Source organism: Pristis pectinata, chromosome 25, assembly GCF_009764475.1.
Source record: "Pristis pectinata isolate sPriPec2 chromosome 25, sPriPec2.1.pri, whole genome shotgun sequence".
In the NCBI taxonomy this organism is placed as follows: domain Eukaryota; kingdom Metazoa; phylum Chordata; class Chondrichthyes; order Rhinopristiformes; family Pristidae; genus Pristis; species Pristis pectinata.
The window spans coordinates 4,504,331-4,528,413 of record NC_067429.1 but is presented as its reverse complement, the minus strand read 5'-3'; the positions used below and the strand labels follow the sequence as shown (position 1 = coordinate 4,528,413).

Here is a 24,083-nt window from a genome sequence, read left to right as displayed (position 1 = left end):
AGGCACTGCCTCTTGAAGATGTCCTCAGTGGTGGGGAGGGTTGTGCCATGATGGAGCTGCCTGAGTCTATAACCCTCTGCAACCTCTTGCGATCCCATGCATTGGAGCCTCCACACCAGGCTGTGATGCAACAAGTCAGAATGCTCTCCACCTTACATCTATAGAAATTTGTAAGCATCTTTGATGACATACTAAATCTCCTCAAACTCCTAATAAACAAGAGCCGCTGGCATGCCTTCATCGTGACTGCATCAATGTGTTGGGCCCAGGATAAATCCTCTGAGATGTTGACGCCCAGGAACTTGAAGCTGCTCACCCTTTCCACCGCTGACCCTCAATGAGGACAGGTGTGTGTTCTCCCAACTTCCCCTTCCTGAAGTCCACAATCAGTTCCATGGTCTTACTGACGTTGAATAGGAGGTTGTTGCGGTGACAGCACTCAACCAGCCAATCAATCTCACTCCTGTAAGCCTCCTCATTGCAATCAGAGATTCTACCAATAACAGTGGTGTCATCGGCAAATTTATAGATGGTGTTTGAGCAGTGCTTAGTCAAGCTTAGCTTGTTCTTGTGTTCAATTTCTAGTGCTCAATGGCATCCCCATCAATATCCCATCTCCATGAAAAGTCTCAGCTTTAAACCTTTTCTTAACTAACGATGTATTGAGCCCACCAGTTTCTGCCTTCATGATCTGTAATCAGTCAATGTTTATTCACTGAAAGCAATTACTGATGCTATAAATATTAAATATAAACATAAAATACTGGAATTACCCAACTGGTAAAGATAGCTTCTGTAAATGTTCAGTCATTGACCTGAATCATTAACTGTTTTTTTCTCTCCAAAGATGCTGACCAGCTATTTCCTGTAACTACTTTTTATTTGGCATTTCTCTTTCATTTTCTTGCCCTTTCAAAGTAAAAGGGATAGATATTCCACTGTACTGTAATATTTGACCAACTGCCCATGTTACACTACTTGTTTCAGCCTGGCATCCAGTAGAGTTTTCCTCTGGGTGTTCAGCTCCAACAGTTTCAGTATGGCTGAATGCATTGGGGCTATCTCAGTAAAAGCAGCCAAGTTTAGGACTCTCAGAATCACTTTGAAAGCCACCAATTCTCTGCCCACCCAAACTCATTGCTGTCAAAGCTCTCAGTGTGGAGAGGACAATTGAATATTTATAAAGGTCTTTGACATTTAAATATTCAGTTACAGCATATAGAAACATTAACATACCGATAAAAGAATGGAAAAATATTAAATGTTCTTTTTACATTTAAAACATTAAAACACATTCACATACTAAAATCCAACTAAAGATCATTTAAACTAACAAGTAACATGTAAAAAAACTACTGCACAGAGTCCCTGTTCAAATAAACAGGAGACATTCCTCTCCCCCATCATAGACAGCCCCGTTCACCATCCTCCCTGCAGTTCAATGAGCTTTATTTCTCTCCTTCCCACTTTTGACCTGAAACATTAACTCTGTCTTACTTCCCAGAGATGCGACCTGACCTGCTGAGTATTTCCAGCCTGTTTTTTTTAAAAAAGATTTCCCGCATCTGCAGTTTTTTTTTTGATTTTCATTAACTTGTTGAAATCACTGCCACTTCCAGGAATGTGTAACCTTGTTCACCCTCTGATATCGGTTTTCCTTCTCGTCTTTGATAAGGTGTTGACCAAAACCTGCTTTGACAGCCACACCTCTTTCTTAGCATCTTTGACTGACTCTCTCAGAGATGTCATCTGCAGTTCCACTTTATTCTTCATCACATTTGGTGCTACAACAGGTGACTTTTTTCCTTCCCTTCACATGTCAAAGATCATAAATTCCAACAGCTCTTACATTCCAATATTTTTCCAGATCTTTCTCCCCTTTCACATTCCTCGAAACTCGTCTCTCCCCCCAGTCCCAGCCCCAGCCCCTGTTGTGTTTTCACCATCCCTTCTCACCTTCCCCTCTCTGATCCCCGACAGAGGCCTCAGCTTCCCCCATGTCCCCATCTCAATGGATTCCAAGCTCAACATGACACCAAACTCTTCTTCTGCCACCTCCACTTCTGTGCCAATTTCTTTGGCCAGGAACCTTCACCCCAAACCATGGACCCTTTCCCTCATCTTCAGTACAGATCCACCTGGATCCCTCCCTCTGGCTACTTAACCTTTCTAGATCTATTCGACATAACCATCTTGACTTTTCCACTCCCCTCTCATGCTCCAACCTACCCTCTTCTGAACTTCCAGCACTCCATCCACAAAGAACCAACCCTGAGATTGTCATCAAGCCCATTGACAAGTGTGGTTCTGTTGTGGTCTGGCAAACTGACTGACTATCTCACAGAAGCCAAATATCAGCTCTCGGGTACCTCCTCATACCTCTGTATGGACCCTGACTCCATCATCGAACACAAGGCCATAGTCTTCCAGACAGTCATGGGCCTGTATCAGTCATCCATCTGTGATATCAATTTAGTTTGTTTTTGCCTTTTTTCCCCCTCTGAAAGTGAAGAACACACCCAGCCTGATCCACCAGGCATGTCTTCCTGCTCTGCATTTTGCAACTCCTACATTCTTTTGTCTACCTTCTCACTCTCTACTGACTTCCATTCACTCATTGACCAGATAACCTTGTTTACTGCTTATCCCCATGGTGACTCCAGTTTTACCCTGTCAGAGACATCCCACCTCCTATAGCTTAATGAGCTTCATTTGTCTCCTTCCCAGTTCTGACAAAGGGTCTTCAACCTGAAACAATAAATCTGTTTCTCTACCCACATATGTGGCCCGACCCAAGTATTTCCAAATTTTCTGATTTTATTTTAGATTTCCAGCATCCGCATTTTTTTTTAAGTTTTCAAATAAATGGGAGCTGTCAGCTTCAGGGAGAAAAGCTTGCACTGGATTAACTCAGCATAAGAGTTAGAAAGCTTGTGGAAGATCACATTGCCCTTTTCAACTTCAAGAGAAATCAACCACAGCAGCACTGGCAGCCATAGCCAGTGGCAGCTAAGTGTACAATGCTGGTGCTAGGTTAGGCTGACACCAGTGCAGGAAACTAGTACTTCCACAGGGATACACAGTTAATGGAGCTGGGCATCAGATCAGTCCTATTTTCACAGCAGAGCTTTCTCAAATTACCCAAGGTCAAAGTCAATGGGGATCAAGGGAATCTACACTGGTTGGAATTTTACCTAGCATAAAAATGAGATTGCAGTGGCTGCAGGCCAATCATCATTGCTGCAGAGACCCAAGTCTTCCAACTCTTTCAACAACCTTCATGCCAGAAGATTTGAAGAGTAAACAATCATGAATGATTACACAAATGTTCAATTCCACTCACAATTCCTCAGAAAATGAAGCAAGACTAGACAAGGTTTGACTTGTGACAAGTTACAATCAGGGCACTCAAATGGAAATCAACCACCATCTCCAACAAGTCGGAAGTCCAACAGCATTCACCAGGAATACCACTAGCAAATGTCTATCAACATTGTGGAAGACCCTGCAGTGGAAAAGGATTGGGGGTGGTAGGGCAGAGCATGAAGTTCATGGAAGGAGATCATCACACATGTTAATAATATTCCTGCAAAGTGCCACTGGAACATTTTATTACACTAAAAGCTGCTACATTAATACAAGCTGTGATACAACAAAACCAACGTTATTGCCAATTTTTTGCAACAGGCCAAGGCTTATTTAAACAAAAAGTACTGAACCTTCCCTCTATAAATAAAACTCGAGTCTGATTTGTCTCTCTGAGGTACTCCTGCAGTGATGTACTGGGCTATGATGACTGGCCTGTGGAAACTGCAATCATCTTCTTGCGCTAAGATTCCAGCCACTGAAGAAATCTTCTGCCATGTGCCATTGCTAATGCTGGGACTTAACTGTGATTCATCAGCATTTTCACAGTTTTGCTATTTTAAAAAAAAATGAAAGCCAAGCAACTGTGTACTTATGTAATATTCCCACTGCAGAAAAGCATTGCGAGCTGCTTCACAGAATTATAAAAAGATACCTAACCAAACATACCAGAGCCATAACAAAGCTTGGTCACAGAGGAGAGTTTTAAAGGAAGAGGTGGAGAGAGTTAAGGAGGGAATTCTAGAGTTTAAAGCCTCAGAAGTGATAGGCAAGTGTCCCTAAGATGCAGGTCAAGCAGAGGATGCAGACCAAAGCCAGGCTGAATAGTTCAGGGAGTAATGCAACTCCTTCAGAGTAAGGTTATGAGGGAATTTATGTATGAGAATAAGAATTTAAAATTACAACACTGAGGAACTGGGAACCAATATATGTAGGATTGGATAAAGGAAGTGAAATTGTACATGGGCTTGTTTGCAGGTGTGGAAAAACAGATAGAAGAATACTGGAACAGCTGAGCCTTGACACAATTAGTGTTTCATCAGCATTATAGTTGAAGCATTCAAGGCAGGCAATGCATTTGTCAGTGAAGAAGACGTCAGCATCACTCGTTTGGACATTACATCTCCTATTGAATGGAACGGAAACAGGATGTTTGTGGACAACACTGGCAATCCCACCTAAAGTGATGTTAGGCCCACTGAAGGTGAAAATGTGGAAATGTGCAAAGAAATAAAGGCAAATTTTGATAACAGGTGGCAAACCTGTGCTACTTCAATGCACTCTGTACTAACTCAATGTAACTGCACTGTGTAATGAATTGACCTGTACGATCAGTATGCAAGAAAAGTTTTTCACTGTACCTCGGTACAAGTGACAATAATAAACCAATACCAAATGGCTAGCAGTTAAGCTACCTCTATTACTGGAACTTATTTCCAAGGCCAAATGGGAAGTGGGTGACCTGACTATAATGTGGGTTGGACCTTATGCTGCTCCTCGAATCTAGCGGCCTCACCAATAGTGAAATAACAAACAGAAAATGCTGGAAACACTCAATAGGTCAGGCAGCAGTGGAAAGAGAAACAGATTTAATATCTCAGGTCAAAGGCTCTTCATCAAAACACCCACTGAGTGTTTCCAGCATTTTCTAATTCAGATTTTCAGCATTTGCAGTTTTTTTAAAAAATTATTTTCAAATACCAATGACACAAACATTTTAATGGAATACATCTCCCATCACCTGTAGCCATATTTATGCTGGTAATTAATGAATGGGTTCTAGAGAGATGTTTCAAAGAATGTGCTTTTCCATTCTGAGCCTTGGGAAACTGAAGTATTCCCGAAAGTTAATATTGTGAAGGGATTTGCAAAGTAATGCTTCCAAAGGACAATTCCTATCACTGTTCCAGCCATAGTACCTTCTACACCTACAGTTATCTTTACAGTGACAAGTCATTTGTATAAGCCAAAAAAATGAGCTGCTGGAGGAACTCAATGGGGTCAGGCAGCATCTGTGGAGGGAAATAGACAGTTGACATTTTGGATTTGAGACCCTTCATCTGAATGCAGACCAAAGGGGCAAATGACCAGCCCAGGTGAAGGGTCTTGACCCAAAACATCGACTATCCCTTACCCTTCATAGATGCTGCCTGACCCTCCTGTGTTCCTTCAGCAGCTTGCTTTTTGCTCCAGATTCCAGCATCTACAGTCGCTTATATCTCAATTTGAACAAGACAACTTATCATTTCCATCTTAGTCTCCCAGTGTGCATCCCTGAGCTGCCACAGATAAAGCACATTTGTTCAACTAAGTGTTCCTCTCTTGACAGTGAGCATCCTCCAAGCACAGCCCATCAGGAAATGAAATCTCAGAACAAGATTTAAAGGGAGAAAGGTGAATAAAAAAAGTGAAAGGGTTGCCCTTCCCAAGCAATGTTATGAACTTCCTTATGAACGATAGCACACTGGTATTTGGGGAAGCTTGAAAATGGGTCTCAAGTATATCCTTTAAAAATGTGAAATGTATGTGATAGAAGGAAACCTTCAGGAGGGTAGAATAAAAGGGAAAGATCACATAATTTACCAAAAAATTTATGGTATTTAAATTAGTTGGCAAAAAGATAAAACTATGAGTTGCCCAACTAGTTACAATTTAACTAATATATTGCACAATAATAGGAAAACAGTTTTCATCTGAATTTTTGTTACAATTCTGTCAGCAGTTCTGTTGAACCTGATTATATGCTTGTGTTGATGATAGGCTCAGTTGCCTCAGTATATCTGAAAGCTCTATTATCTTTCAAAGCAACACTGTAATTTTCTAGAGAATACACAAGTACAAACAGCATGAACATCTTGTACTCAAGAGGGTTGGCATGGAAATCTATTTAGGTCCAAGTTTTGTTTCCTTTGAAATGGCATGCTTTCTTTTCAAGAAAAGCATGAAGATAATTTATTACATTAAGAACTGTGAATCTCCTAAGACATGGTTCATATGGAGTCCAATATTACCACTCACCCTCCCTCAAATTCTCCCAAATTTTGGATGGATTTTTATGCTGTCTTCTACATCTCTGTATTAGCCTACAACTCAGTTACTTGGTATCAATTTTGCTTTATGTCCTCAGCTGTTGCATTTGTTCGCCAGGTACAAAGTTCTTGCAACTGATGTGAACAAGCACAAAGACCACAGGAAGGATGAACAAATGGCAAACAGCACTGTGGTGGATGGATGGCAGGGCACTCAATTTGGGGGACTGAAAAGCAATGTAGTGCTACTAAGGGACGGTATATTTAGGGGATAGGTACTGTTTCCTACAGCTACAAACAGCCCAGAAGGCTGCATTGCCTGCGCGGTGCCAGGGTTAAGGACACCTTGGGGCTGAAGAGCAACTTGGGAGTGGAAGGGGAAAGATCCAGCTGTCAAGGTCCATGTGGGAACCACTGACATAGGTTAAGGAAGAAGGTTCTGCTGAAGAAGTACAAGTAGCTAGGGTCTAAATTAAAAAGCAAAAGCACAAAAGGTAACAATTTTGGATTACTACCTGAGCCACATACAAATTCACATACCACCAATAAGACCAGAGAATCAAATGTATGGTTGAATAATTGGTGAAAGAAAGGAGTTTCAATTCATGTACAACACAATGAGAGAGCTCTTCTATTGGGATAGGCTTCGAGTGAATTAGGCTGGGACCAGTGTCCCAGCAAATTGAGTAATTTAAGGCTCCAGATAAGGTTTTAAACTAAGTAGCTTAGGGTGTGTGAGGGCACAAAGAGGAAAATAAATGCCTTATGATAAATTAAAGAAATTAAGGAGTAATGACAATATGATAGTGCAGAGTAGCAAAATGGATAATAATAACCAGAATTTGTCAGCAAGGCCAAGAGCAAACAAACACAAACTCCAAATTAGAAAAGGCAAATTTCCAACAAAAGGCTGTCAGAAATCTGAAATAAAAACAGAAAATTGGAAATACTCAGCACATCAGATTGCATCTGTGAAGAGACAAACTGAGTTAATGACCTTCTGTCAGAATTAGAAAGAGAACTCACCCTTTCTCTGCAACTTAAAACATACTCATTTTCTAACACATCCTAGTTCCCAAGCTCAGCCTCATTCCCAGGCAAAACAACTTTAACTACAAAAACATAAAACTGAAACTTACAGCCAGGATCCCACAACCAAAAGGTCACGAGAGCTCTTCTGTGAAGTATAACTAGCACACCCATTTGAATGCAGTGGAATTTCCAGGGCATCAAGTTTATCTTCAAAGACAAGGTAATTCAGAACAAATTACGTCATGCGGAATTTCTGTCAGCAGATGGTGATCAGCAAACTCCACTAACTGCAGGACTACAAGGAAATATTTATTTTGCATTCTCCTCATCTGAGAATTTTAGCAATGTACTTAATCTTTCCGTGTACCTGGATACTTTAGGAAAGCAATACAACCCACCAAATTTAATTGGCTCTTTCAGTGTCAATTATTTAGAGGAAAAAGACATCAGCAGAGCTTTTAGCATCCAGCCCCCAATTTTTAATGTATGAATTCAATATAAGAATGTTTATATTTCATTGCAGTCTAAAATCCAAATTTTATATCTACTGGTCATAGAAATATTATACATAAGAAAAATGAAACCTGTCACAATCTAAGGTAGGTATGCCAGTTTGACATTGCAGCAGGGATCTAATGACCTTTTTTTGTAGTTGTATCAGAACTGCAAGTCATTCCTTTTAAGTTAGAGCTCCAGCAAATTTGCAAGCATGTGGGATGCAGCTTTTGTTTTCTGGAAATGGCTGCAAGGTATGCCACCCGAGGGAGGTAATACTCATTTATAAGCAGCACAAGGAGATATATCTTTATCTCTTGTCATGTGGCAGAGGTTCAGAATTAAATAATAAGACCCAAGAAGTGTTTTGTCTTGTTCTCCTAAAAACCAGAGATTACTTATGAACATTTTATTGTTAATTTTCCAGAATTAAGTGTTGAGTATGCCTATATTTTTTTGTGGGGCTGCATTGATACTTCTGCATTCCTGCCAAGCAGCACTTCAGGCTCAAGGGACTGAATGGCCTACTCTTATTTCTAATTTCTTTGTTCATAAAATTAACATAAATCAGAGCGACAAACAGAAGTAGGGCATGGAATAGGATACTTGCCTTCTGACCAAAGGCTGTAGAATGTAGCCTGTAAATCTAGTAAAGTTCTAACTCAAAAATAAACGACAAGCACGTGAAAAGGGTCATTAGATCCCTGCTGTCAAACTAGCACACCATTTTCGGGAAGAAAGCAGAAAGAAGAGGAAAAGAAACCACCGTCTCCTGTTAAGTTATTCTCCATTAGGATTAGCTGAAGCCACAAAAGGCAAAGTTACCGCTGCTTCCAGATGGAGGAGGAAGACTGCATTGAACCTACCACAATTTACAAAGCAAATATCCATGCAAATCAAAATACATATAACACATCATAATGAGTATTTGAAGACTGGATTTATGCTATCTTCTGAGGTAGTCTTTTGGGTCAAAGATGACTTGCTTCCACTCCAATTCAGGGGGTTACAAGGTAGCCGAGTACAATGTAACATCCACACTCTGCCACAGGTGGGACAAGAAGTGCTTGACAGAATAGGTGGGTAGGTAGCACAGGAAGTGGTATTTTCATTATTTAAGCTGGACTTCTGCATGCTCCCAAAAGTGATTCAAGATTCTCAGTGTCATCACCAAACGGTCTTTCTCCATTTTACGTGGTCATGGGCTAAAGAGCCCCACAAGCAGGTGTTACACTTAACGCACCCCTCCCCACCTGAATTTTTGATAACATCCTCAAATGTTTCCTCTGTCTTCCTGATAACGTGATGGAGCTCAGAGTAGAGCACTTGTTTCAGAAGTCTGGTCTCAGGCATGTGAAGAACATGGCCTATACATTGGAGCCATCCAAGTGTAATTAGAGCCTCAAATGCTGGGGGATGTTGGCCTACAAGAGGATGCCTACATTAGCTCACTTATCCTGCCAGAGCACTTGGAGGATTTTGTGAAGACGACTGTTGGAGATGGCCCGTGTATCAGAAGTAAGCAGGAGGATAAACAGCACTGCTGCCTGTTAGACATGAGCCTTGTAATAAATTTGAAGTTGTCACCTTCAAATTCTCTTCTGTTCAGATGGCCAAATGCTGTGCTGGTGTACTGAAAGTGACCATGCATTTCAAAATCAACAACTACTTATGTTGCGACATGGCTTACCAGCTAAAGATCCACATTTTCTTAACGTTCCTGCTTCAAATCTTTATCAGAGTGGTGTTGTACTGCAGGTGCAGGTTAAAGTCAAAGGATCACATAACATGGAAATGGGCTCTTCGACCACACCAGCATCAATCACTCTAATTCAGCACTTATCCCATTTTATTCTCACCACAGTTCCATCAACTCCCCCCTCCACCCCCCCCCCCCTCAGATTCTAGCACTCACCTGCACACAAGGGTTAATATACAGTAGCCAATTAACCTTTGAGGCAATAGAGGAAACCAAAGCAACAGGAGGAAACCCACACAGTTTCAGGAAGAATATGCAAATTCCAAACGGACAGTAGCAGAGATCAGGATCAAAGCTGGATCATTGGAACTCTGAGGTTTGCTGCATCACTGTACTGCCCCTAGGTTAATAGAGGGCCTTTGTTTTGAAGGTGTTTACTTCAAGGCCCATACTCAGTGACAGAGTCAACAATGACATGAAGCTTGTATGCATACCCAGGATTATCTGCATATTGCAACTCAATAACCAAAGTTCAAGTTACTCTTGGTTCTGGTCCGGAGGCAACGTACATTGAAAAACTTCTTTATCTGTCCTTTAGATTAGCTCCAGCAGGAAGCCTGTTTGAGGGGAGACATTATTGCTGCAAGAAAGCTTGAGAAAAGTGATAGGGCAATAATGCAACCTTTCTTAAAGCCAAACTAAGCTAAGATGGAGTCTGACATGGACCCATTCATTAAAATCATATTTTGCATCCCATTTTGTCAGACATAGAACGGAGATGAATTTCTGGCAGCAGACAAATTTGAGAAGGATACTCCAATCCTTCTCAATTGATCAAGGTTTTAGTGAAGTCAACAAAGGTCACGTAGTTGGTGCTGCTCCTTGCCTTTCTCTTGGAAACATCACACAGTAAAGATCATGTCCTTTATGCCTCTAGATGGAAGGAATCCACACTGCAATTCAGGGAATGACTTCTCAGTCACTTGGAGGAAATACACAAGGAAAACCCATGTAATGATTTTCCCAGTGGCAAACCACAGGAGGATCTCTCTATAGATAAGGCAATCTGATTTGTCTTCTTGTGACATTACCTCTTCCCCTTGTACTGCCACAATCCAGTGTCCAAACTAAGACCCTGCTCCTAACTTTTTGTTAATCTCTATTTATACACAAGAAATCATCAGAAAATAATTTCATGCTCCTCAACTTTTCACTTTTCTTCCTGTACAAAGCTATTCATACACTGCTCGGTTTCTTACAAACATGCAGAAGACTGAAAAATTAAACCATGAAGTGAACCAAAGTCCTAAATTCATGATCACTACAGTACCCAATGATATTATTTTGTGAACACAGTGGAACTACTGCTTTACAGAATTTTTGTTAGTTGAACAAGGAACTTCACAGTATGGTGTTCATGTTAAAAAAAAATTGTATACTGATTTGCATAGCATTACATTCCAGGAAAATGTTATGTAAAGCAAAAATTCATAAATCACTAAGTTATTTCCCATTCATTTCAATGTAAAAATTCTGGTTGTACTCCAAAGCTCAATAATCTCGTCAAAAAACTCACCACTTAAAAATATATAAGTATCTAATTGAATGAAATATCAATTTATTAACAATCAAAACTTAAATCAAGATAATAGAAACATATATAGTGCATCCTTTAAGGGTACTCACCAAATTAAGCATGGAAGATCCTTGGGTATCTTGACAGGATGGGCACATTCCTTTTCCTTAATCTATCCCCCACCCCCACACTTCTCTGGAACGAACCCAACTTGTTTTTCTTTCTTTCCCAGTTCTGATAAAGGGGCTTCAATCGAAAATATTAACTCCACTTTTCTTTCCATAGGTGCTGCCTGAACAGCAATATGTGTTTTTATTTCGGCTCCCTTTTTGATCTGATAATGCTCCTTACAGCAAGCATGTTATCTTCTATCCAGCCACCTTATCTAAAACTTTGCTCCATACTAGGATTACAGATGGCTGTTACTTTCCCTGATTAGCAGAATGCCTCAAAAGTCTTTTGTGGTTGTGGTGGTGCTGGTCAGTGGCTACTTATTCCTTTTGTGACCACATTGTTCAAACTCCAATAGCTCCTCACTTGTGAGTCCTTCATGTTCCTTCAATAACTCTTCCATGTCAAATCCAGGCCATTTACCAATTTAACAATGTCCTCTTGGCAATTTTTCAGGTTCATAATCACATGAGAGTGGTGCGCAATTTTCCCCATTTACCATTCGTTGATGCAGGATTTACATCATCCCAAGAGGCACTGTACATCTCCCATTTTTTTCCTGAAATGATGGGTTGTCAATTGACCCCGAATTCCAAAATGACACATCTCACTACACATTGCAGATAGTAAGCCTTGAATGTAGCATTAGCAGCCTGGTCTATTAGTTGCAACAATGAAGTGGTGTTAGATGACACAAAATCTACATGTATTTTGTCAACCACATCTTGATATTCACAAGATGTCCAGGGGCATTTTCAATGTGTATGGTTCTGTCATTCAAGTTATTCCTCTCACAACTGGGGAGGAGAAACAATGTGGAAGAGAAACAATCTCAGAAGAGAAGTGCCATCATCCAGACTTTTTCACCTGACCACTGGAATATCCCTTTAGACCCCAGGGGTACTCCAAAAGTAGTACTTTAAGAAAGGCTTAAGCTTACAATTACCCTTGGCATTGTCTCCAAGGAAAAGATTAAAGCTGCCTTGAAGCCTGGTGCAGTTTTCTCATCCCTCAAGATGAATGTGTACAGGAACATCCTCTTCCAAATGGGGTCCATCTCATCCACATTAAATACTTATTTAGGAGAGTAACCACATTCCTCGATGATTCCCTTTGGCTTCTTGGGAAAATTTTCTGCCACCACGGTATCTCCACTTCCTGCCAATCCCACAAGACAAATATTATGCAGGCTTGTATTCTTTTTGAAATATTCAAACCAGCCATGACTGCCTTTAAGTGAATCGGCACTTTCAGAAGATTCATCAACCTCCTCACCTTCTTGCTATAATGATACCACTTTTTCCTGGATCATCATCAAAATCAGAGACATAAGTTATTTATACTGATCTCCTAACCACATGCTTAATCCATTCTCTCCATTATAACATCACTTCACAACACTTTATGTACTTCCAGAGCTAACATTTTGCTGCAACCAATAGAGGTCTATTTTGAATATAGTAGTGAATAGTTATACATACTCAGAGCTAGAGGTTTCCCACACTGCACTTCTATTACAGCATATAGGGTTCTATTTCCATGATTGTAAATAGTATTTGTAAATACTATGAATAGCTTCAACAACCGATTATGTTATAGAAACTACTTTATCTATTGGCTGTAATCTACAGTTTCAAGGCAACTATGTTAACACAGAGCTGCTGTCAACTTTATAGATACCAATCATATTGATGCAGCTACACATGTGATTTCAAATGCTACCTGCCCCTGCTCCACCACACTACCCTCTGACAACAAAGGTTCATAGCAAGATGCTAGAAAACATAGACTGCTTCCCCCATCTTGGGAACAGTCTCTCGGTAAGGCACAGATTAATAACAAAATTCCATCACCTTGGTTAATTGAGGAGAAAGGTACTTGAAGAGCAAGACTTCAGACCTGATATAAAACCCAAGGTCTACCAGGTGTCAGTGATCCCTGCCCTCCTCATGCTTGAGACCTGGACCACCTACAGCAAGCACCTCCAGGCACTAGAAAAATACTATCAACACTGTCTCTGCAAAATGCTCAATTCAGTGGAAGGATAAGCAAACCAACTACAGTGTCCTGTCCCAGGCCAACATCCCTAGCATTGAAGCCCTAGTTACACTCAGTTGGCCATGTTAGGCAGGCTACATCATTTGCTCGCCGAACATCAAACTCCCAAAACTATTCTAAGCTCTGTAATGAGAAAGAGACTCCTAGACACACAGAGGAAAAGATTCAAGGATATGCTTATAGCCTCCTCAAAGAAATCCAAGATGCACATGGACTCCTGGGAAACTTTGGCCCATGACTGCACAAAGTGGAGAAGCAGCATTCAGAATAGTATTGAGAACGAAGGCCTCGGATCAGGAACAGAAGCTCTGCACGAGTGGCGGAAAGAACATACTACTCAGCCATTCAGCACGTCAGACATTTCCTGCCCCATTCAAGGGAGAATCTGCAGTTCCCACATGGCCTCATTAGCCACCTCAGAACCCACAAAATGAAAACGACAGGACACTTACATAAATCATAAGCCTTATATCCCTCATTATCAAAGCATCATATTTTATCAAAATTTCATTATTATTTTTGTCACAAGACACCAACTGCAATATTTTTGATGATGCAATAAATTATCCTTTTTTAAAAAATGCTCAGTGTTTGAAGTGTACAAACATGTTTCAATCTCCTAAATTCTCTTCAATTGCCAGTCTGCTTATAACTTACATCCGAGACTACGACCTGATCAAAATATGGCCTTACCTTACACATTGTATATTATCGTGTCATGGTCTTTTCTTTTACAAAAATAATATCTCATCATGCAATTTGTAACAGACAATGTCACTGCACTACTGTTAGAATTCATATTACTAAAAACATAATCAGATCTACCAGAATGAAAATTAAGAATCCATGCATAACTACCAATAAAACGTCATAAAGTTGTGAATGAAATAATGTTATTCAAAATAGTTGAAACCATTTGTCAGTGTCAGCGTCAGCGACGTAATCATTATAATAACAAAATAAGGGCATTACACATTTCAAATAAGATCGTAAAATGGAGGCATCTTTACTGCGCTACGGAAGTTCCAAACTAATCCCTATGAAATCTTAGTAGTCCTTCGAGCAATGGCAGCAAAAGTCCACTACTTATCCCAGGTTCTGAATCAAAGTAAATTAACACCACTCCACAACTCCATGGACAGTTAAGGCAACTTCCTTCTTAAATATACATGAACAGATTTTGCAGCGGCAGCTTAAAATAAAGGATCAACAGAACTACAGGATTTCTTTCAGAGCTGATGATAAAACATGTTAACTGAAGACATCAAAACTTGCTGACTGCAAGACTCACTCCTGTCCCACTGCAAATTGACGAAAACCAATAATGGAACATGCAAAGAATGGTCTAAATGGAAGACAAATTTTGAGAATTAACAAAGTCTAAGGTAACAAGACATTACCTAGACTGTAACAGCAAACCAACTACTTTAAAACCAATTTAAAACCAAACTTGAGAACTAATTCTACTCCCAAATGGTAATAATAAATATACAAATTCATTTGCTTCCATAACCACTGACCTTGAACTCAAGTTTTACAATGAACTTATCACATGAAATCATTTTTGGAATTTTTTTTATATATATGAGGCATTAAATTAGAAATTAAATTGGATTTTTTTTCTTTATCTAATTTTAGCTCACCTATCACCTTATCATCATGGTGTAATTTTAAACACTATTTAATGTTTCAAGCTGAGTTCTCATTTTAACATATTTTAACTGCCATTAATATTACCAAGAAAATAATTGGCACTTTATTGAAGAGGCAACTGACATTGCCTTATAGGAGAGATATTAAATATTAAAATAAATTCCTGCTACTCAGGATCCAAATAAACAGTTTAGTGGTTACATTTGATGCATTTCTTTCAGTTACAAAGCCCATGAAGAATGTCAGTGTAAGCATGCAGTCTCCTCCCAGTTCTGACCTAAAATGGCAATTGTGATCTTACATCAGAGCATCCTAATCTCTATATTTAAAATGTGTCAAGACTACTATGTGAACCATTCAGTGCTCCAGATATCTTTCAAAATAATGCCCATTTCATTGCAGTTGGTAACAAGGGAAGAAGCCTACCCATCTCATTTTGAGGCTGTGAACACCAGGCAAAACCATAAAAAAAAATCAACCTGGAGTCGTTTTTGTTGTCTTTGAGAAGCCAGGAATCCAATTATTATTTTAACAAATATCCTCAGAGTTGAGATCAGTCACAAACAATAAGCATGGGCCTTAAGTCAACACTCAAGTGCTGTATCCCTTCAGTACCAGTAACAGAGTAAAAGTATCTTAGGATTTACATATAGGTGTATTCCACATTAGAGAATGAGTCAACATCAGAATGGAATGTTGCTGAATGTGCTGTCTGAATCATGTGTTTTTGCCAATGCTGTTAACTTGAAATAAAAATGTTTCCACCCTTTCCATGTTTCACAACAGTTTGAAGGAAACTCTTCTCTCAAGCTCCTTTCAATCCAAAGTACATCTTATTCAAAATCATGGTGATACCTCATATTGAGGATTATTTACTCTGCTGTCTTTAAAAGTGCAAAAACAGTAGCCAGTATTAAAATAGATGATTTAAATAAGTTAAATTTTATTTTTATAAGTAGAATGACATTTTGTTTTTAAGAAAGTTGCAAGGTATTAAATACTGTAGAGTAAGAAATGCTCCTCCAACCTAACTGGTGTCTTTTAGCTCAATAACATTCAGATATCTGCCTATCAGTTGTAAATTGCTATTGGTTCTCTTAATATTGTTGCAGAATTGAAGGTTACTTAGAAATTCATGTCCACTAGTTAGAGCTGAACAATACTGTCAGGTGAATTGAATTGAAACAGGAACTTTATAGTCTGTATCTAACCACTAGTTCAAATATAAATGTAAACAATTATCCACTCTTTCAAAATATCTTTTGCAAATTCAACAAAAAAAATTATTAATACATTTGTTGTCCTTTCCATTACATTGTCCAAGCACTGGAGATGTTTAAATAGAAATGACAGATAAATGTTGTTTACAGCCCTCAGCTATTCGTGTCCTTTACAACCTGTGGTTCTACAAAATCAACCATGCTAGCAATTGATAATACAGAATTCTTACTAGTGACATATTTTTTAAAAAGATATTTCTTTTACTTTATTCAACTTACTTTATTTTCAAAACTTGTGCTAGGATACTAGGCATCTTCTTGTGGTTGTAGTCTAGCAATTTCTATTGCAGTGTACAATTAATTTTTGACATGATTATAGAATAATTTTGTCTTGGTACCTTCAGCAGGATTTATGGAAAAAATAAAAGCATGTACAGCATATGATCAAATCCTAGATGTCAAAATAAAAAGGTTAATTTAAAACTGCTTCTGAATTTGATTAAATTTCACTGCAGAATATAAATAATGGAGATTTCCATTCATTCTGAAAATGTGACATTTCTAACCAGAACCTTCACAATATACATAATTCTATCTATTTGCACTTGGGCAATACTTAAGTTAGAACCCATTTGATTTAATTTAGCTATGTGTGACAGTTCAGAGCCAACTTACTTATTTTCACTAAGTACAACAAAACAGCTTCTCCACAGAGCAAGACAGTGGATTCTCACAAATAGAATATTATTGTATGGTATAAATTTAAATCTAGATTATTTGAACAGTATGAAGTATTATTCTTATCTGCATACATATCACCATAAAACAAAGTATGAAGTTGCAATTAAGCAATCTAGACCAATTAGTTTACGTTGTTTTTGCTGCTAGCTTTATACTTGCATTCACACAATGCCAAATTATCAAATGCTACAAAATGGAATTTCAATTCAGTTTTTTATGTTTTTTAAATCTGATTTACAAGGGCACCAAAACATTAATGAAAGCATCCCATTTTAGTAAGTATACATAACCACTGTGTTATTTCATCTTTCTAAGATCTTGGCATCCATATCAAATGAGACCTAAAACAAAAATAGATAAGTGACCAGGAATGTTCGAAGGACTATTTGCCTGGCTACCAAAAATTGAACAAGGACTGTTTTCCACTTGTGGAGAAGCACTTCCTATGCAGCAAACTGAGATCAGTAACTCATGAGTAAGGATATCAAACTTATGCCACTCCAATCTGTCATGCTATAAGCTGATAGTCAAATGCTCAGTGCTGGGAAACTTCATTCTTTTCATGAACACATTCCCTATGCCTTTATGTTAACAGCCATAAAGTGTGTAAAAGTTCCAGGTTTAATTTCCAGTCATCCCAACTTAGCTGTTCCAGCAACCAAGAGGAATTATGGAGAAGCCTCCTCAATTATGCCTATCCTCAGACAATCATTTCCACTCTATACCTGCTACATGACAACATGCAAACTATAATAGGTTCACTAAAGACCTGACATCAGTGCACTTCCCATCACCCCAACAATCTTCCAGCTGGAGTGGAATTAATTTACAAGAGTCAACTGTAAACCTTCATCATCTCCACTCTAGGACCAATCATCAGATCACAGTAAGCAGACAATACTTACGTATAAGCATGCTCAGAGACTGAAGTCCAATGTGTTATTGAATCCTTCATTAAAGTATAGGAAAAGAATTGGTCTTACAGTTAAATAGCTGGAGAGCAAAAAATTGTCTACCAACATATCCCCGCCACATAGCTCTGCCTTCTGACAATCACAGTCAAGCAAGACCTAAAAAACCTGAATCACTTTTGATACCTCAGTTATCGCTCAATAAAAGGAGGCATCGATGACAAAATTCATCACCACTACCTATACTCCAGCACAGCCTATTGACAATGAAAAAGGGTGTTCAAAAACCAAGACCTCAAAACACTGCTGAGCAGGTGATACTCTCAATTCTCTGTGACTTATGGACAACCTCAATACATCAGAAAAATACCAAAAATACCCTCAAAATCCTCCAAACTGATCATCACGATAGATTATATCAATATCAGCATCCACTCTCAGGCCATTATCCCAGCTCTGATCACACTCAACCAACTCAACTGTACAGGCCACACTATCTACATGGCCAGTACCAGAGTCCTAAAACGAGCACTCTGCATTCCGTCAAGGGAAAAGATTTCCAATAGCACAGAGAAAATATTTTGAAGACGTTTTCAAATTCTTCCAGAAAAAAGTAACATCCTTACTTGCTCACTGGAATCCTTAGCCCCTAATATCAAAATGGAGAGGTAGCATCTTGGACAGAAATGCGTACATCAAGGCACAATGACAGGACCATTCAAAAACCAGATGCAAACAGTGGAAGGAGGACCCAATATCCCAAGCTACCCAACTGCACCATCTGTGTCAGGATCTGCAGAGCCCACATAGGACTTTTCAGAAGCCACAGAACTGGATGGAGTCAACCACAGGGGACTGCCCAAGAAGGAGAATAATAATAAAAGACACTACAATTGGCCTCAATGTCTCTAAGTTAGGGTGGGAGAAGAAAAAAAGATCAGCCATAGTTCAGCAAATTTACAGAAATGCAAATAACCAGTTTCGTACAATATATGACAATGTTGCAAAATTCCTCTGAAGGGAATAAGATTGCCACTAATCCAGATCTGAAACTCTCCTCCCACAAGTCAATGGCACTGTCTAAATGGACAACAAAAATTCAAGATACTTTTACCACATGCAAAATTCTTCCATGTAATAAATAGTAAATACCAATAGGCAAGCTTTCAAAGTTCCCCAAAATATAAAGAATACAGCAAAATACTACTCACCTTCGTTCTCTCCACAAATAAAATATTCCAAATGGAACAGAATTCTCTACTTCTTAGATCTCTCTCCTTGACTAAGCTTTTAGTCACCAGCCTAATATTACGACTTCTGGTTCCATTTCAAATTTTTATCCAACTTCATTCCTACTGAATCCTTAATTTTAATCAAATTAAAAGACGCTTTGTGAACTCAAGAATAATTCACAAAATAGTGTTGCAAACCTGATGATTTGACAAGATAATCTCAGTCTAGAGAAATGTAATCAGCTAATTCAATTTTTAGCTTAAATTTCACCCTTTGCTAAAAATATAGCAAAGGATGGCTTTTCTCCCCTGAACTACATTAGCGAACCAATTGAAATTTCTCAACATTTCAGTAGTTTTATAATTATAATTAGTAATACTAGCTTTCACTTTGGTTCCAAACTAACTAAGTTTAAATTCCACACCACCTCTGTAATCTTTTCCACCCCTACAACCCACCAAAATCTCTGCATTCCACCAAATCTTTCTCCTGATTTCAGCGGCCAATGCCTCAACCACTGGAATTCCCTCCTTTAACTCTCTGCCTTTCTGTCTCTTCTTTCTCTCTTTTAACACGCTCCTTAAAAATCCACCTTTTTCATCGTCTTTGAATTATCATCAAGTACTTTGAATAAGATTTTTATCTTATAATGATACAGGACCTCCCCCCCACACCCCCCCCCATCATCCCTCCCCATCATCCCTTGTCCTAATATATCAAAATGAACCATACATTTAATTTCATGTATCAAAATGAAATTATATCAAATCCAAACAATCCCTTGTTTGGAACAGCACCTCATTTTCTGTCTTGGAACCTTGCAGCCTAACAGCATGAACATTGAATTCTCCTACTTTAAGTAATCCCCCCACCCCAACCATGCCTCTTCATTTCTTCCCTCTCCTAGCCTCTCTCTCATTTTTCTACCCACTTTTTTTTCTCTCCTTACCTCTGATCCATCCCCCGGTGGATCTGCTCTCCCCTCCTCTCCCGCACCTGCCTATCACTATCTCTTAATTGCATCTACCTACCACCACCTTGTGCCCGCCCCGCCTCCCCTCTTTTGTCCACCTATCACTGCTCTGCTTTCCCCTCCTATATATTGGGCTTCCCTTTTCATATCTTCAGTCCTGGAGAAGGGTCCTGACCCAAAACATGTGACTGCCTGCTTTTCTCCACAGATGCTGCCTGGCCTGCCGAGTTCCTCTAGCGTCACCGTGTTTTTCAATCCCTTGTTTGATTTGTTTTGCCTTGCCATTAACCAAAACTGAGGAGTAATATACATTACTCAATTAACCTATCAGCACATTTTTGGGATTTGGAAGAGGAAACCCACATGTCACTGGAGGATATCCAAACCCCACACTCCAGGACAGGATCAAACCTGGGTCCCTGCAGCTATGGAGAAACAACACTTGCTTTGCACCAGTGTCACCCCTGATATCTGTAATTTAGTGTCAAACTTTAGTCTGTTGACAACCCTGTTATATAATTTGGTGCACTTAATTATGGTGCATTTGCTGTATATTAGTTGATATTATAAAGAATGGAGAAGTCTAATCTACAAGAGTCCAACAATGATGCAAAGAGATTCCTCCAACCTTTCAAATTAACGCCACGAACAAAGAATAAAGCAAAACAAAAATACTTTACACTTGATTTCTCATACCATATTAACTGTTCCAGTCAGGTTCGATGTTCCTGCTTGATTGAAGTTTGGTGATAGTTCTGTTCCAGTAGCCATCATTTTTCAATCGCAATGAGCTCAGTAATTTCTGTAATTCTCACCACCTTCATCCTCAGCTTGTGTTTTTTTTTAAAAACACCAAATAAAATGGACAATCAACCCAAGGTCACCTCTTGAAATAAGTTTATTTTTTTTCTTTGAAACAATAACTTGATTGTCATTGAAAGCAATTTATTATTGGTTATTAACGTCTGTGTATTATTTCCTCCGTCTGCTGAAAGTCCTTCTTTGTTGCCAGTCAGCACAATCGTTCATCATCTGAAAATAAGGGATTCTAGAAGATAAGAATAAAATGGTTCAGTCACTCAACACTAGATTTAACAAACCAACATTGATTATCAAAGCATTAATGTAATTTGTCAGGAGTTAGGCTACAAGACAGCAAATTCACCATCACAGAAGATTCATTTTTTTCCTTTTAGGTTCATGTAATGGTATTTAGTCACTGAACAATTGCCAATTAAATGACAGAACTACAAGGGTGCACTTAACAAATGATCAAATCAGGTAAACCTAAAGTTAAAACACAAAAGGTATTTCACCAGCGAATTGTTTCAGAAGGAAGTATGAAACGTGAGCCTAATTTGTTTGTGTATGCTTATTAAAGAAATGCACTAAAGGCTTTGACTCGATCAACTGCAGAGAGACTATGGAGCTCTCTCCTCAAATTCAACTGCCCACACAAATTCACCTCCATCTTACATTTGCTTCATGATGGCATGCAGTGATCCTGAATGAGCTCAGTAAAAACAAACGTAACAAACATACACCGTTGCTCCAGCACTTTTTTCAATCTTTATCATCGCAATGCTGCACCTCACCTCCAACAAACTCACCATGAGAGTGGAGCTGATCTTCAGAACTACAGGCTGTCCCCAGGTTACAAACACCCGATTTATGAACACCCCTGCATACGAACAAGTTCCCCTACGATTATTAAATTCAAAAATCAAAAGTATGTACAAATGTTCGTTCCTATTAACAGCAGAACTAGTTTCCTCTCTCCACTTTTAGCAATTATTCTTTCTTATCAGTGCTTTTGATGCCATTCATTACAACACTGTGGAGGTATGGTTACCATATTGAATTAATTTTGTATATTTCCTGGCTTATGGACAAAAATGACTTATGGACAGCTGCAAAAATGGAACCCATTCGTTACCTGGTGATGGCCAGTAGGAAGCGACTCAACCCCAAACCAGAAGCAATCTCAACCTTAGTCATCAAGCGGCAGTATACATATGACACATGCAGAGCTCCAAGCAATTGTCAATTCACTCACTGAAGCACATGGAAAGGATGGGCTCTACACTCAAAACAAATGTCATCTGCCAACCTGCCCCTATCATACAACACTGCCCTCTGACAATAGACATTTGTGGCAAGACCCTGGAAAACTTATATCTCATGTCATATTTCAAGAGCCACTCGATGAAAGCAGACATTGATGATAAACCTCACCATCATTGCAATGCGGCAGCACAGCCTTCAGTCAATTGCGGAAAAGTGAAAAGACCTCAAACTTGGCACAAAACTCATGGTCTACCAGGCAACACTGTTCCATGCCCTCTGAGAGCTAGTCTACCTACAGGACCCAAAGTACTGGAATGATACCACAGCACTTTCTCTGCGAAATCCTCCAATATTTTTACTACCTTGACGTAATTATGTGCCGCATGATCTGTCTGGATTACACACAAAACATAAGCCTTGCACTATGTCTTGGTACATATGACAATAATAAACCAATAATAAAGAAGGAGAAGCATCCTCCCCCAGGCCAAGATCCCCAACTCAGTCAGCTCTGTTGGACATTCAACATCACTCACATGCCCAACACCAGCCTGCCGAGGAGGACACACTATGCCACGCTCTGCTCAGTGAAGAGAGGCAGACAGAAGCAAAGAGTCAAGGATGTGCTCAAAACCTCCAATGCAGGAATGCAGCACTCCCACTGACCGGCCCACAAGGTGGGGAAGGGGCATTCAGGACAGTACTGAGAACCTGGAGTCCCCAGGTCTGTGAGGAGGTGTGCCCAATGCGAGGGTAGGGTCACACCTCCTCACCAACCCCTGTCCCAGCTGGGGAGGTGGAAGGAAGTGATCCTTCCGAGGGGCTGCCCAGGGGAGGAGGGAGTGAGAGTGAGTGCAGGGCATGAGAGTGGGGGGGGGGGGGGGGGGGGGGATGAGCCGGCCGTTCAGCCCAGGGCGCAACTTTCCCTTCTTGTTGTTTTGGCGCCAGCATTTGGCAGCTGTCACTCACTCGATCGCACCCGATCCCCTCACAAAGTCGCCTCAACGCGCCCAGCACCCACGTCTGCAGTCGGGCAGACCCCGTGCGTTGAACGGTAGTAAAGTTTGACCACTCACGTCGCCTTTGTGCCGCGGCGGGAGCTGAGGGGGGGGAGGCAGGCAGCGCCCGAGCTGTCAGTCGACGGCCGACACCGAATCGCACCCCACCCCACCTCGCACGCCCGGGTTTAACCCCTTCCCGGAGCCCAATCAGCCTCAGACATCCGGTGCTACGGTGCAAGTTTCTGTCATGAACAGCGCCGAGAGCCCCGGTGAGAAGCTCCGTCCTTTTTTTCCCGCGGCAGCGCCTCACCGACCGCCCCACCACTCCCTCGAACACCTCCGCTCGCCGCCCAGGCTCACGGACCGCCCCGACCGCCAGCTCAGGCCAACCAATTGAACTCGGCGGGCTGGCGGTGCTAGATGACCGACGGGCCAACTGACCAATGACGACCGGGGATTTTCCCTGCGGCGGTGGGCGTGAGCAACTTTTCATTCTGATTGGGTAATCGTATGGCCCAATCGTTGCACAGCGGGCTGCGAGCAGAGGATAAAGATTTGCAATGGTCCTTGATATAAAAAGCTAAAATTAAAGAAATGCAAATGGTAAATTAGAGGAAATAATGTAGAATCCGCGAAAATGGGTGTTCATCATCCTTTAAAAGTTTGTTGCACAGGTTAGAGTTAAGAAGCTGAGAGTGATTGATGGTTCAGTTAGCAAATCACAATGAAGGATTAAGGTTGGGCGGGCATTAAGCGACAAATGGCTTTTGATGAACATTCAGTTCATCCAATAGAGTTTGAGAGTTTGGGATGGGCGGCACCCTCTGTACACAATAAAACGTGAAACAACAATAGAGC

The 24,083-nt window shown here is 40.1% G+C and overlaps 1 protein-coding gene across 3 annotated transcripts in view; it reads right to left on the bottom strand.

Moving 5' to 3' along the window:
- LOC127582867 (rho GTPase-activating protein 21-like) overlaps positions 1 to 23,592 on the bottom strand; it is a 302,839-nt gene extending 279,247 nt beyond the window's left edge. For all 3 annotated transcript variants that reach the window (XM_052038469.1, XM_052038472.1, XM_052038470.1), the window contains exons 1-2: positions 23,301 to 23,592; positions 20,854 to 21,205 (exon numbers count right to left, since the gene is read on the bottom strand). In XM_052038469.1, coding sequence (XP_051894429.1) covers positions 20,854 to 20,931 — 78 coding nt within the window. In that variant the 5' untranslated portion in view covers positions 20,932 to 21,205; positions 23,301 to 23,592. The remainder of the gene's footprint in view (positions 1 to 20,853; positions 21,206 to 23,300) is intronic.
- Positions 23,593 to 24,083: the final 491 nt, after the last annotated feature.